Source organism: Pleurodeles waltl, chromosome 5 (assembly GCF_031143425.1).
Source record: "Pleurodeles waltl isolate 20211129_DDA chromosome 5, aPleWal1.hap1.20221129, whole genome shotgun sequence".
Classification (NCBI taxonomy): Eukaryota; Metazoa; Chordata; class Amphibia; order Caudata; family Salamandridae; genus Pleurodeles; species Pleurodeles waltl.
This window is the reverse complement of record NC_090444.1, coordinates 1,847,479,992-1,847,496,496: the sequence shown is the minus strand read 5'-3', so window position 1 is coordinate 1,847,496,496 and position 16,505 is coordinate 1,847,479,992. Positions and strand designations below refer to the sequence as shown.

General features: G+C 42.7%; 1 protein-coding gene across 1 annotated transcript in view; it reads left to right on the top strand.

The window, feature by feature from the left end:
- Positions 1 to 16,505, top strand: part of KCNK17 (potassium two pore domain channel subfamily K member 17) — a 288,304-nt gene that overhangs the window by 191,289 nt on the left and 80,510 nt on the right. The window contains exon 3 of the mRNA XM_069236331.1: positions 10,322 to 10,488. Within this exon, the coding sequence (XP_069092432.1) occupies positions 10,322 to 10,488 (167 nt within the window). The remainder of the gene's footprint in view (positions 1 to 10,321; positions 10,489 to 16,505) is intronic.

Here is a 16,505-nt window from a genome sequence, read left to right as displayed (position 1 = left end):
TTTTCTTCTTTTTCCTCCTTTTGGGTGGTTTGGGGAAATTCCAGTGATTTACTCCTGCTTTCCTGGTCGCTGGGGGGTACTGTGTTACTTACCTCTGTGGTTTTCTAGTACTCCCAGCTCCCCTCTCCACATCCCACTTACCTAGGTGGGTGTCCTGTGTACCCAATACATTTTTTTAGTATATGGTTTGGGTTCCCCCTTGCGTAACTATTGGTTATTGCTATTTGCACTGTTTTCTAATCTTTTCTATGCCTATTGCTGTTTACTAGTGTTTATATTTAGGGCCTGATTTATAAAAAGTTAGTGCCGCCTTTGCATCATTTATTGATGCAAAAGCGGCGCAAACTTACAAAATATAATTATATTTTGTAAGTTTACGCCGTTTTTGCGTCAAAAAATGACGCAAAGGCGGTGCTAACTTTTCGTAAATCAGGACCTCAGTGTATTACTTACCTCCTATTGGAGGGTTGCCCTTCTAGTACTGTGTGGTATAGTAGTACCTTTATTTTTGTACAACAGAGTGTTCTCTTTCATGTGTGTAAGGGCTGTATGACTACAGTGGTTTTGCATGAGCTTTGCATGTCTCCTAGATAGGCCTTGTCTGCTCATCCACAGCTACCTCTAGAGAGCCTGGCTTCTGGACACTGCCTACACTTCACTAAGAGGGGATACCTGGTATAAGGTGTAAGTACCTTAGGTACCCACCACACACCACGCCAGCTTCCTACATTCTCTCTATCCTTAAAAGTCCTTTTAGAGAGGTTTTGACAATTGTGGCAGGTCTCAGGCAGATGGGTGTCAGACAAGACACATGATGCAGACTGAATGAGGGTCAGCCTGTGCTTTATTTTTGCCAGAGTCAGGTCACTTGACAAAAAGGAAGGGCACTTTTGACAGGAAAAATAATAAATTTACTGTCAAAAAATTATCTGTCATCACTCTACATGGCAAAAGGCAACGAGTGAAGTAGTGAAAAGGAGTTGTTTGACAAAAAAGTCAGAAAATGAGAGCTCAGTGCTCCAGGATCCTCACTGAAGGCGCTGGAAAAAAGAACTGAACTGTCATCTAAATGTCACCTTTAAGGCATGATGGGATACAGGAGGTCCTGGGGGTTTTAAAAGTGTGGTGCCAGTATTCTTTTCTTGGGCTTTAATGCAGCCCATTGGCTAAGAATGCCTTTGCATTTCCTTACAGTTTTCTCTTCAATGAAGTATGTATTTGAACTTTATACTCTCTTTTTTCTGAGTTACAGAAATGGTTGTTTCTGGGGGATGTTTATTAAAAAAAACTCCATGTAAGTTGGGCATATTTAGCCTTTATTATAGACTGCAGAGATGTATGTAAGTATATATCTTTGTGTGTTACTCAAACCTGGTTCCCCAGCTCCAAAGTCTGCAGCGCTGGCAATTTCGCCACATCCTTTTTGGCAGGTGGACGAACTTACCTGCAAACATCTCAAACATCTGCATCACTGGAGTGTATGCAGTTTTGTTTGAGGGTTCCACCAGACTCCTCCCACTGCGACTGCAACTCTGTTGCGTATCACTTTCTCCTGGTAGAGGAACCTAGGGCCAGATGTAGGAACATTCCGAATTGCGACCCGCAAATTGTGAGTCAGAGCAACTCGCAATTCGGAATGCTGGATGGTGTCCCGACACCATCTGCGATTCTCAAGGGGGTCGCAAAGGCCCACCTCATGAATATTCATGAGGTGGGTCGCAATTTGTGTCCCCCTTGCGAATAGCCGCCCTCACAGGGATGGTGGGCTGCTGCGGACAGCAGACCACCATGTCTGTGACTGCTTTTTAATAAAGCATTTTTTTTTCTAATGGAGCCCGTTTTCCTTAAAGGAAAACTAGATGCATTACAAAAATGAAAAATGAAACGTTTTTTTCTATAGGACCACTACCTGCTATGAAAAAATGTTTGCAGTGCCATTCTCAACGGGGAAGAGGTCCCATGGGGACCCCTTCCCTTTTGCGAATGGGTTACCACCCATTTCAAAAGGGTGCAAACTGCGATTGGTTTGCGACCGCGTTCGCGGTCACAAAGCAATCCTGCATTGCACTGCGACTCGCAATTAGGAAGGGAACACCCCTTCCTAATTGTGACTCGCAAACCCGTTTTGCGATTCGGTAACCAGGTTACCGAATCACAAAACGAGGTTTGTGCATTGCAAAGTGCTCTTTGCACGTCTTAAACAGCGAAATTCGCTGTTTGCGACGTGCCAAAAGCTTTGTACATCTGGCCCCAAATGAGAATCTCTCTGCGCATGCTATTCGGCGGTCGACCACTAGATTGCAGTGTAGCACTGGTTATTCGATCGTAGCGCACGGGGCACAAACATCATAGATGATGCCGAGAATTCACACTTTACGTTCGTCTCTAATCTATACCACGTCATCCTTCAGAACAAGTGGCCAGGCCATTTGCTGTTTTTGAGGGATCAGTGCAGCCACATGTGAGTATTATTGCAGTGACGGTATTTTTTTTACGTTGAACTCACATCTCCCTTCCACAGAAAGACATTAATACAATTCATACATTTTAAAGCACAAACGTCAAAAAAAAAGTATTTTACTTAAAAAAAACTGCCTGGGGAAAGTAGTAGCAAATGTGCACGGGCCATTTACCAAATCAGGTCTAAAGTTACTGCGTAAAGGTTCTGGGAATTTCCGAGAATTCTATGACCCTTAGCCTATTTTTAAGCACAGGTTGTGGATGGAATTATAACACACGTTTGCAGGAGGTTTGATGGTTACAAATCGAAAGATTTTTATGGAACATGAGTGATTAACCACGTCCTTTGAAGCAGCTTAGGTCAGTGATCCTGGTGAAACCTGAAAATAACTTTAATATACTGTAGTTTCACCGGGGTTTACAGAGGTTGCCCCGATAGAATTTTGTAGTGGTGACAAGTCTTGTATTTCAATTTCACTAGTTCTGGAACATTGGTAAGCAAAAGGAAGAATATAATTACATTTTAACAGAGGCAGAGCGTTCACAGCCAGTTTTTGAGCAAATGCATGACATGGCTCATTTGTATGCACAAGCATAAAGAATTTAGGGGCATATTTAAGAGCCCCTAGTGCCACTGGAGCGTCACTTTTGGTGACGCTGCATTGGGGCTATGCACTGCACTGTATTTACAAGTTGGCATTAAGCCACTTTTTGTGACTTAAAGCCAACTTGTAAATACGGCCCCTTCACACGCAGCACTTTGCGTGGAAGGTGCGTGCAATTGGTGTTGCTGTGGGCGTGCCACAGCAACACGCATTCCATTCTAACGCTGCCTCGGAGTAACGAGTTTTCGTAAACCAGAGGCAGCACCAAAATCTAAAGCCCCCCAAGGGGTGGCGTTAGAGTGGCAAAACAAGGAGAAATGCTTTCATTTCTCCTCGTTTTTTGCTTTTTCTATGTGTGCTGCCATTTAAGATTGTTTTTGTGCCGGAAGATGTTCCTTCCCATATAAAAACAATCTCCCCCTCAACGCAGTCATCTTTGCACTATGGTACAATGGTGGCTGTGTTGGCACACAGCAGCAAATTTAGCTCCGGCGCAGAGGGAAACACAGGGGTGCACAGTTTTGAAAATGACGGTGCGTGACGCTGCCAAATTTGGAGCAGCGCCACGCACCGTCATTTTCTGTTAAATCTGGCCCATAGTCCCATAATCAAAATTCCCTAAAATACACATAAATTATGCGACATATTGGGGCCAGTTCACAAAGGCAATTTGTAGTACTCATCTAACACTGTTTTAAATACTTTTTGAATTGACACCAAGCACCTAAAATGGGGATATTCGGAGAATATTCATAGCCATTTTGGAAAAATAGAAAGAGCTGTGCCCTCTTGGTACTTCTACACATACTCATGCCTTTTTTGTATTGACCCCATAGTCATTGCCCATGCATTTTCCTACTTTGATGATTAACATACTTTTGCATAAACCTGCTGTCTTGTGATCAGCCAATGTAAACCTTGCATGTGTGTGTGTGTATAGATAGACAGACAAATAGATAGACAGACAAATAGATAGATAAATAGATAGATAGATAGATAGATAGATAGATAGATAGATAGATAGATAGATAGATAGATAGATAGATAGATAGATAGATAGATAGATAGATAGATAGATAGATATTAATCACAAATACAGCGTCCGGACGCGGGCATCCTAATCGCCGGTGGGTGCTGAAGAGAGGTGCTACTTCAAACGCTGCAATACTAATTTCATCCTTGTCAACGCGATCAAACAGTGCAAAACATAGTGAAAGGACAACACTGGCAGCAAACATAGACCCACCATCTTGGAACAGCGCATGCTACAATAAACGCTCATCCCATACACTATGAGTCATGGTTATACTACAATGTATTTTTATCTTATCTCTCATATACTCATAGAATACATATTCTTCAAGAATCATTGCATATGCCATGTTCTAACTGCTAACATTTATACCATTTTGCCCAAGTGGGTTATTTAACACAAAGAATAGCAGCAACAATAGTCTTGGTATCACAATCTAAAAAGAATGAATGTCGCTAATTAAATGCTAATAGCAAGTTTAATAGTCACCCTCTCATATTGAAATAATAATGGCATTGCTACTACTATTGATCCCATAGACCATCCACATAAACATAATGCATTTTCATTTTCATTCCCCGTCTTCCACTCATTCTGCCCCAGTGGGCTACCACAGAGTGAGATGACAGTAACTCCTTTTCGCATTTTGACTAGTTGATTTAGCAATTGTTAATAGATGTACTTACAGAAAGGCTTTCGTTTGATTAAACCTGTAACCAGGAGGAGGCGCTGCAGGCTAGGAATGTCCTTGACTTTAGTCACACCACAAATATTTCTGGCGGTTCAAATATTCCTCTCCAACCCCTTTCCATCTATAAAAGGGATGTATTGTACTCCTCACTAGAGAGAAGGGGGGAGAATACCCAGACAATTGGGGGTGCAGCGGAAGGAGGCTCTATAGAAGGAAAACATTATTCCAGTGGAGATGTTTCCTTTTAAAACTAAAAAAAAGTTAGCAAGTGTTTTACACTAAAGCAGCAGTTTTTCCAAGAGTACGTTTGGAAACCTGCTACAGTGACATGTTTGCAGGCGCATCATGGAATTTTTTTTCTCAACAGAAGTTAATCTGCAGCAGGTGTTCCCAACCTGGGCTGCCCGCACCCTCAGGGGGTGCGAGATAGTATTTCAGGGGGTGTGACAAAGACGGAAAGTATATACTGTATGTATAAGATTTTACTGTTTACACTTTTTTCTCATTGCTCAATCTATATTTGCATTTCATGCCCTGAGTTAAAAGCTTATTTTTTTAGTTCAATTTGCTCACCCGACGTATGTGGTTCAATCTGTGGTTCAAAAAATAAAAGTTTGACTATACATCTTGCAACGTGATATTACTTTTGTAGGGGGTGGGGACATTAATCAAACATTCCCTAGGGGTGCGAGCCATAGAAAAGGTTGGGAGCCCCTGATCTACAGTGATAAGAGGTAATGCTGTTGGTGTAGTCGTACCCCTTTTCTGTGACAGATGTGCCTTGGGTGCTCAGAGGTACATAAACACCACAGGCGCACATCCCACTGTGGGCCTGAGTTTGTATGTTTTTCACACTACAGTCATGTGCTAATCATCTATGCCTAAGTTTAGACTTTATAGGCGCTGATACTCAGACTTGAGCCTAGAGGAAGCTCCACGGTTTGATGGCCAGGTTTAGGGAGCCATTTGAACACCATAATGCAGTAAGTCACTGTCCCATCTGGGTCAGTGTTGAAGTTTTCCATAACCCATAGAGACTGCTTTTCTATTTGAAGTTGTTATTTTGGACTTGCGCGCCCCAGCACTGTCTACGCCTCCCATGATGCCTCTTTCCCGGGAGGATATCTAGAGTGTTTTTGATTACTTAAAATAAATAGCAGACAAAAATGAAAGAAGCCTCTTTTCTCCTCATCTGTGTGCCGCTCCACCTTCCAGTAAAGAAGCACGTTGAATGGCCGGGTGGGTCTAATCTCCACGGGCCTTTCATTTTCAATGAATGGACCTTCGGTGTCGTTCTGTGAATGGGACCCATTAAAGGAGCCCATGAATGGAGCTTGTATAGAGGGATGGCTTTCAATCCTTCAGACCAGTCACTCACGGCAGCGTGGGAGCAGGTCTCGTGGCATAAGCAGATGGATACTGTTATGCGTGTTGTTAGGTGGAATATATGCAGCGCAACTGAAATTATACAGCAGGGGAGGAACAAATTATGCGGCAGGGTCGAACAAATTATGCAGCAAGAAAATTCAAATTATGCAGCATAATGCAGCACATTTTGTGATAGTATTACGTCATTATTTTCTCAATTTTACACCTCGTAATAGTGTCTGGTAATTATCGTTTTACCTTATTAGTAACAATTTATCACCCAAACACAATAACACTAAGCAACTAAACTTTGAAAAATGTGTTCCGGTGCACAGAAATCTGATGTCGATAGTTCATCATGTTTGGACTGCTTGGTGAGAGTGCATTTGCTGCCTTCGAAATCTAAAGAGTGACTTCATTCAATCAATCAGTAAAATCAATAAAATGTATTCGATCAAGAAACTTAATCATAAAGTACAGATTACACTACAGCAGCAAATGAATAAAATATACGGGATAAGAATGATAATTAATTTTTCATAGATGTACGACAAAGTGCAGCACTTTTAAAAAAGCGGGAAACAACAAAACATGTTTTTTGATCTTTAAGAGACTGTAAAAACATAAAAGCTGGTCTGCATTACCTAAAATTGTGCAGATATAGTTGTCCTGAAGACATGGCCTACCTCTGATCCTTGTGAAGGGAGTAGGTTCATGGCCGCCTTGAAACATAGCACGTCAGTGCACAGTCTGTGTCCTTCGTTGTCACTGTACATGACCCCACCAATTTAACAAGGCACTACAGCCACCCCCTTGAAGGATGGAAATTTAAGAAACATTTGTGGTTCTTTCCTTCCCCTGACAGTGCAATTTCACTTTCCTGTGTTTAGTTTTAAGAACAGATCCTGCAGTTTGGTATTTTGTTACATGGAATTTCACAGATTACTGTAGTGGGACAGAGTTTTAGTGTTGGTTACCCTCTGACAAACCCTGGGGGAGGAAGATTTGCTCTCAGATAACCCTTGCTAAATGCTCATAGAGGGGTGTTTATATTTTCCCAACTTTAATTTGGTATATATTTGTAATTTTAAACAGGGTATTTAGCTATGTGTGAATAAATGCTAGTTTTAGGTTTTGCCTGACTGCTTTAGCTGTCTGACAGCCTCCTGTAAGAAAAATAAATCATTAAAACATACATAGTTAAATATATATAGAAGGGCTATGGTTCATCCCCATTGGTCTCCATGTCATTCACATTATGTTTCCACCCATGACCGCATATAGCATGGTGCAGTAGGTCAGCTCACCCCAGCCCTGTGAATGACTGAATTGTCACTGACCACATTTGTGTATCTCTCTGAAATTGAATGCGCTTCAATGACAGTCCAATGATGGTAATTATCCATCAGTCTTTTTATTTCTCTTTTCTTCTTTTACAGCTGCCCTCTTTTTTCCTAGTGGCAGTTGGGCCCCTGGACCGCTGGTGATCTCTAAGTATGGCAGGTAGGCAGAGTATGGCCAGGGTGGTGGACGTAGGGTTCTCTACCACCTTGGCTGATTGCGGCCTGTCTGCCAAACTTAAAATCAGCCCCTGTGTGCCAAAACTCACGTGACTGTAAAACCTACAGTTATAAGCCAGGCCGATTGCCATTGCCAGTGCCTGTTTTTTTTTTAAATTCTACCTTTGTGAGCAGGAAAATGCTGCCAAAACGTTTTAGTCATCTCTGAATATGGCCAAAGCTATGCTATCAACAAAGGGATGAAGACATTACAAAGACAATATTTAATAGGAGGTGAAAGCGGAAACAGCCTTCATAACGAAGGCTGAACCCTGCATGCCATTACCATGCAGGCTTAACCATGCGTGAGACATTACCATGCATGCCATTACCACAAATGCCTTTACAACAAATATGCCTTTACCACGCATGACATTACAACGTATTTCGCTGTAAAGGCATGAATTGTAAAGGCATATTTATTGTAAAGGTTTTACTGGTAAGTATCACATACATATAAATGTGTATATATATAAGTATTAAATATATATATATATATAAGTATATATATATATATATATATATATTCACTGAAGAAATAGAATTAAACATAGAAATCCTCTTAAAACAACAAAGGTTACAGGGACGTTATAGTTAGGCTCACATGCTCACATTTTAAATGTACCAAGCCATAGAAATTCACCTGTTATCATTAGAGTTTATCGAAAGTAACTTTAACTTTCAGCCCTGCCATGCACAGTTATCTGATCAATAATTTTACTTCAGATGTTACAGTGACATTATCAATGATGTTATCAAAGATGTGGTGAGTGTTGTAATTTGTGGGGTAACTAGCAGTGCTTGGCGAGGGCACGAGTTATAGTTACCTTAGAGCACAAGTTATAGTCACTTGAGCTAACTCTTAACAGGTACATTTTAAAGATTTGGTACATTTAAAATGTCAGCCTAAGTATAATGTCCCTGCAACCTTTGTTTTTTTAAGGGAATTTATATGGCTTTTTTATTTCTATTTCCTAACTACAATGTCCGTGTAACCTTTGTTTTTTTCAGTGAATTTCCATGGTGTTTTTAAAGTAAAGTAATTTTCATTACTATATGTTAATCCAACAACCGCCGCGAATAGCCTTTGGATGTGCGCAGTGGTGGTTGGCTGCAGGGCCTGGCCTGTGGCAAGACACAATGCCCAACCCCCTAACCACCCAACAACACGCTGTGCACAGCCCTTATGCCATGCGTGGCAGGAGTTGGCCACGGCCTGTCTCTCTGGGTGTGAGAATATGTGTAAGAGCGTGTATCTTCTTAAATCCAAGAACGCCATATTTTAAATGCACATGGTATCAATATGTAGAGATTACAAGGGGATTAGTATGTGTGGTGATACTAATGATGCTCATGGTCATGATGCTGGGCAGTGGTGGACAGGGCGGCCTAGTGAGTGACAAGATGTATTCTGGGAATCCCGGCGAGGACAGAGTTCCCATCATCTAATTTTGACAACATCATGATGTGTGGTGTTGCCTCACAGATCTGTTCCAGGGTGAAGCATTTTACACTCTTGAGAAGTCCACGGTGGAATTGTATGTTGTTGGCCCACTTATACAATCGAGACAAGTGATCCTGGAAACCACAGGACACACAGGGATGCGCCATCTGGAATGTAAGGCAAGCAAGGACTTTAGTGATTGCCAAGCAGACCCTTGCTGGCTGCATTCCACCACTGCAATGAGTGTTACATTAGGAGTTACATTAGGAGTGACCAAGTGTACTGCATTGTAAGAACCAGAAACTGGGCCAGAAATGCTGTTTTTTAGCCAAAGACAAGAAATGCTGGAAAGTGGGTTTGCCTCTCTTTTTTACAACAGACAAGATGCTGTCAGACTGGGAGTTCATGCCAACATAACAACAACCAATGGCAAATCCATTTGGTCTGGTTTTATGATACTAATGTGTGCTAGCAGACCTGGTGCATACCTGTCATTGCCTGTTGGCCTTGCCAGTGCTTGTTTGTGAATGTACTTCTTCAGTTAAATAATTGTTTTATCCATTACAACCCACATATAGTAAAATAATAGTCTTAAATTTGCATTGGTGATTACGACTTCAAATCCTAGGTAAATTGCTATTCATAGCTCAGATGTTCACAACTGTTTTTGATATGTCAGGCAGTGGCGGCCCCGCCAGCAGCAGCAGCTGCAAACCTTTTACTACAAAACGATAATAAACTATGTTTATTATCGTTTTGTAGTAAAAGGGGTGGGGAATTGGGAATGACAGCCATGGAGGGGCGTGCAGGGAGCACTCACCTCAGTGCGCATGAATGTTTGGCCGGCCGTCTTAGGCCCGGCCAAACACACCAGCGCAGTAGGCTCTCTCCGGCCCCCCAACACTCCCCCTTCCCTCCGCGCGCCGCTCCGCCCCCTGCAACCCTGGCGAGTCGCAACTGATGTCAGGTCAATTTGTGGAGATTTATGTTGCATTACTTTTGTTTAAAAAGGTGCTCATAGCAGCAAAGTTTTCACCAGAACATGCAATTCTGTAAGCACTGTACTACCTGCACTTCTTATTTTCAATAGGCTCAATAAATGTCATTACGTCATGTGAAGTTTAAATCCTTATTTGTAATACATCTTTCTTTACATTCTAGGTTATGGCAATCTCAGCCCGGACACAGTGAGCGGGCGGATATTTTGCATCTTTTTTGCCCTTTTTGGAATCCCCTTGAATCTCATACTCCTGAACAGGATCGGTCAGTGGATGCTGTCCTGGGTTCACCGATGTTCCAATCTCTTAGGGAGGAAACTCCACCAACAGGTATGAGGTATCTCTTTTACATCAGATGCAGTGTGGCTTGGATGGGTTCTTACGCTGCTGTACACGCACTGAGACTGAAGTCCCATTATCTGCTGGATATGAGATGCCACCATGGGTGGCATCTCCTTGGCATCAGATGCAGGGTGGTCTGGGTAAGGTCTTACATCACTGTGAAAGCACTGAACCTGAAGTCGCTCCATCTTCTGTTTAAACAGACCCAATAGATAGGTGGCATGTCCTTAGCATCAGGTGAAAGGTGATCTGGGTAGGGTCTTGCACTGTTGATGGAGCACTGGAACTGAAATCACATCATGTGCTGGGTACAATTACCTGCAGGGAGGAGGCATCTCCATAGTGTCAGATACAGGATGGTTTGGGTGGGTTCTGTTGCCACTGTGCAAGCACATGAGCTGAGGTCACAAGCCCTGCTGCATATCTATACCCAGTGGGAGGTGGCATCTCCTTAAAAATCAGATGCAGGGTAGTCTGTGTGGGTTCTTACATTGCTGAGAAACCACTGGAGTTGAAGTCACATCATGTGCTGGATAAGACTACCGATATGGAGGTGGCATCTGCTTAGCATCAGGTGCAGGGTGGTCTGGGTGGGTTCTTACACCACTGTGCAAGCACTGGGTGGTCTGGGTGGGTTCTTACACCACTGTGCAAGCACTGAAACTGAAGTCACATTTTGTGCTGGATAAAAGAACCCAGAGGGAAGTGGTGTCTGTAGCATCCTCCCCAGCCTGGAAGCATGCTAATGAACTCGGAGCTCTATAACAGATGTCTTTATTCTTCTGCATACAATCACAAACACTGCATTCTGATTACGTCATAACCATTAATAACCACACCTTAACACCACCCAACAGGTTACCTAATATTTCTGTTGGGCCCACCTAGAAATGCAAGGGTCCTAGCGCACATAGTCTCACAACACTACACCCCCCCTTGTTAAAGTATAAACAACAGTCACATTACATTTGTTCAATAAGCGGTTGAAGCGCTCTCACTAGTCGGCCAGGTCAAGTGGCATGAGGTAGTTGAGATGTACTCTGGTTGTGCAACAGATGGCACAGGTTCTGATGCTTGATCTGGACTGTCAGGTGGGATCCCCTCATTCCTAATTGCAGGAGCTGACGGACATCAAGGTAGGTGCTTAAAATGTGATGAGTCTTGTGTGACTTTCTGGGACAATGTGCTGTCACCATGTGTTCCTTGCACATCACAACCCTCAGAGAATTGACAGCAAACAGAATGTTTGTTTTGCACTTTTGTTTCTGCTTGACAAGGACCCATTCACCTTCAGCGAAAACTGTTTCCTGAGCTTGTCGATCAGCATATCTTTTCACTATGCACTTTCAATAAGTGTCTGTAACATGAACCTTATCAATATTTACGGATCAATCCACTATCCACTGTGGCAGTTTGGTTCTGATAGCTCTCTCAAATAGCAAGGTGGCAGGACTCTCACCAGTTATGGAGTGAAGAGTTGAACGATAAGTATGGAGGGCTTGACACAGGGCCTTGTTTAACTTGACCCCTCCATCAATGCTAGTTGAATTGCCCCTTTGAGGGTCCCCCCTGAATCGTTTCACAATGACATTGGCTTGGGGCCACAGAGATGTATTATTTTGTTGCTTGACATTTAATGACTAGAAACACCTTGAATTATTTGCTTTTGAACGGCGGACAATTGTCAGATTCGAGAATAGCAGGTATGCCCCACACTGCACCAATAATATCCAGTCATTCGATGGCCTTGTCATGGGTTGTTTATGATAATTTCTCTACAAAAGGGAAGCGTGCATTCTCATCAGTGACTACCATGAGATGATCTTCGTTTCCTGAAGGCCAGAAGAAAACAACTGGAACGCTTTCCCAGGCCTGTACAGGAAGGTCAGACATTGTCAATGGCTGTTGCATCCCTTTAGGGGAAAGGCAGTAGCAAAGATGGCAGTCTTGTAGTTCCTTCATAACTCACTCGTCTAGGCACAGGAACCACACTCAGGGGCAGATTTATGGAAAGTGGCGCTGCACTGAGTGCAGCGCCACTTTCCCAGCGCCCCTTAGCACCCTCCTACCGCCACCATGTGTGCGCCGTATTTAAAATACGGCGCACCATGGCGCAGGGTAGGGGGCAATAGTGTCATTTTTTATGACACTATTGATGTACTCTGCAGGAGTAGCACCAAAATATTGGCGCTATTTCTGCAGAGTAAATAGGGGCCCATTCTAAAGAATGGAAGACCCCTTTTAATGCCTGCTTTTGAGCAGGCGTTAAAAGTGCCGTAGTAAATGGCGTAAGTAAATCTCATAGATTTCCTTACACCATTTTTCCAGCTCCCCTAACGGGGGATGCCCCCTTTGCATACATTATGACTGGCGCAGGCATAATGTAGCGCAAAGGGTTACAGAGTGGCGCAATGAATGCATTGTGCCACTCTCTAAATACGGCGCTGGGATTTTGGCCTTGTTGGGCCACATTAACGTCAAAATAAATGACGTTAATGTGGTGCCAGGTAGTGCTGGGGCCTATACATATGCACCTCGGTCTCTTAGGGTTCTTTTGGTGGCTACAACGCCATAATGTCCTTCATGGGTTAGTTCAATGACTTGTTCTCTTAGGCTCTCATGTGTGAGGATTCCTGAGCCTCTCGATATAACACCTTCCCTGGTGAGAGACAGTTCATTCCATACATTTTTGATTTTTTTATATTCAACATCATCAGCAAAACCTCAAGCATTACTCTTCTATGATTGAGTTGAAATAATGTCTTTGAGGATAAGCATGTTCTTATTGGCATTCGCAGCAGCAATATTCTGTTCAATGGATCGGGCTGCTGGCGTGCTGGACCTCATAATTAAGTTAACATACTCTTCAGCAGTTTTGGATGTTGAAATTTGTCTATGTATTGGTCCTTGTGAAAAGTAATCAGCAGTGTTCTGATCTTTACCCAGCTTGTGTACAATTGCATAGTCATACTCTTGTAGTCACAACCCCCACCCCTCAATGTTAGGGGCATCTTGCTATCGGGTTTCCAAAAATAGTGAGCAGCACTTGGTGATCTGCAATGATAGTGAAATTATATAACCTGGAACCAAAATAGGCCATCTCTGTTACATTCTCAATCACGTTTCATTCTTTTGAATCTTTGATCACATTAAGCAGACCATTGGAAAGGGACATTTTGTTTTGTCAAGTCACTAACTGTAGCAAAGTCACAAATGTGCCTTGAGCAATATCAGGCATGCCTAAGAGGCATCACAGCATCTTGTGGGAGGCAAGCTGCTGATAGTTCTTACCCTTCATATGGGTCAGGAGTCATACTTTCATCAGAGAATATGTGCCTCAAAGAATTTAAGTTTGGTCTTGTGAAACTCATAATTTGCTGGTTTCAGAGTAGACCTGCATCAGCAGGTAACTGGCACACTTGTGTACGAGCCTTCTCATGCTCCTTTTGCATCGCTCCAAATACCAGTATATCATCTAGGTAATTAAAAGCATGCGTGACAGGTTGAATAATTTGATGTGTAACATACTGAAATATTTCTGCAGCTGACAACACTCCAAAACTCAACCTTTTGTAGCTGAGCAAACCAATATGAATTGATAAAGTAGTGATGTACCTGCAATTCTCTTCCAACTCGAGTTGATTGTATCCCATGTTCAGGTCAAGACGAGAGAAGACTTTGGCACCATTCAGTTGCATGAACATGTCTGCAATGTGTGGACCAGGATGTCTTTCTCTCTCGATTGCTTTGTTGGCCTGGTGCATATCAAAACAGATGCGCACTGCACCTCCACTATCCCTTTTTGGCACCACCTCTATTGGTGAAACCCATAGCGTAGGACTGGTGGAGTCCTCAATGATGTCATGCCTCAACAGCATTTCCATTTCTTTCTCAATGGCTTCTTGTAAGTGAAAAGTGACTTTATGGTGCCACTGGGCACTTGGGCGAATGTCCTCATTACTGTGAAGTCACACTTTCATGGTCTTGAGTCTTCCAAGGCCACGAAACAATGGCGGAACCTGACTCACAATTTCAGATTGAGTGTGAAGGTTGTAATTAAGAGATATCAGTCCCATGTCAGCAGCAGTGGTAAAACAGAGTAGGCATGCACTGGATGAAGTTCCTTAAAGAACATTAATTGGCGCTCGCACAGACACTGCTTTGTGTTGCATTGTCGCTGTGAATGACCCTTGACTTTTCAATGGTTTAAAAGCAGCCCACGTGTATACCTTCATGTTTGATGGGTTGAGGCATGGCACAGGAGACAGGCTATCAAACCACTTGACTGGCATGATGTTAATCAATGCACCAATGTCTATGATAAAGGTTGATAAAGGTTATGGTGCAACCGTTGACTTTTATTGTAATCTTGGGCAGTGTCCAAATAAATTTGTGTGTTTCATTTGATGGTTTGTCTTTGTCTTTTATTCTTCTTTGCAGGCAGCCAAACCAACATGCCCCTGCCCTTCCTTGGTCGATAACATAATCACACGTACATCTTCATCACTACCCCCTGATAATGACATTGAAGAGCCTTTGTAGAATGAGCTTGCCGACAATCAATTTTGTCTGGTTTATTTGTCATAACTGATGTTGCTTTTTGTCCTTGTGGGCTTGGCGAGAATGCATCTGGAACTTTCTGGTGTCCATTTTCTCTTCTAGCATTAAGGTATTTGGTTTTCTATTACTTTGCAAATCATTATGAATTGGGTTTCTTTCCCACAACCTTTGCTTTTTTGTCCTATGCCTGGACAATTACCTTAATGGGGAAAGGAAAACCCACATTGGAAACACGTTTCCTTCTTTGAAGACATTGACTTGCGTGCATCCACCTTATGTTTTTCATGATCATCGCTGCTCCAGCTTCTATATCGTCATTTTGTCAGTCTGCCCTTTCCTCAGCACTTGCAGCCTTTACTAGTTTTTCTAAACTGAGCCTCTCTCTAACCATGCATTTTCTGAAAGAGTCTGAAAGACAGCCATTGATAAATCTAAGGGTATGGCTTCATCATTAAATTCACTAAACTTACAGTGTTTGATAAGCACATCAAGTCTTTCAACAAACTCATTCATCATTTCCCCAGCTTGCTGTCTCGCTTGGTTAAAAATGTTTATAGTCGACATTCAGTATCGAATTGAACTTAGTACTCAATGCTTCTTTGATCTGATGGTACGATATTCCATCAGTCTGCAAGTTTTTCTTCAGCACTTCTTCTACTCCATCACCGGCAAGGTTCTTTAAATACTTAATTATTTTCTTAGCATCTACTTCTTCTACAACATCCATGAAGCCATGAATGTCTCAATCCATGCGGTCCACCTGGCGCCAGTATTCTGCTTCTTGGCATTGTCATATGGCGGTGGTGGTTTCAAAAACACAGCTACATCGTATTTTGTGCTTTTTCTCCTATTGTTGAGAGTGTATGCTGTTCAGACGACAGCCACTGTTCACCTGGACCGTGTGCTCTCACTTGGGCCATCAACTCCAATCTGAGGTCATAGATCATTGCCTTATTTCTTGACAGTAGGTAACCGTTCTACTTGTCGCACTTGATCATTGTTGCGTTTGACTTTTTGCATTCTACCTGGTTGTCACTGCCTTTAGCGTTTAGCTTTGTATCAATGATGGCTCGGTGTTATGATCTCTTCTTTTGGCCTTTTCAAATGTGCTCCTCCGCATAGCCTTTAACTTCCTTTGAAGGCTGTATATGGGCTGAAGTGGGGCTTTGACTCCACACATGTCAACTTTGAACTGCTTCTCATCGATTTGGGTGCATGTGGCACGCACAAGAAGTTTGCTGTATCGTTGAAAACTGTCAGGGAGAGCAGTGTTGTTTCTTCAGGGCATGTATCCCTGCCTCTTCGCCAGCTGTAGCGTCCTACCCAATCCGGAAGCATGCAAATGAACACGCCACACATGGAGCTCTATAACAAACATCTTTATTCCTCAGCATACACACACACTGCACTCTGATTATGTCATAACCATTAATAACCACACCTTA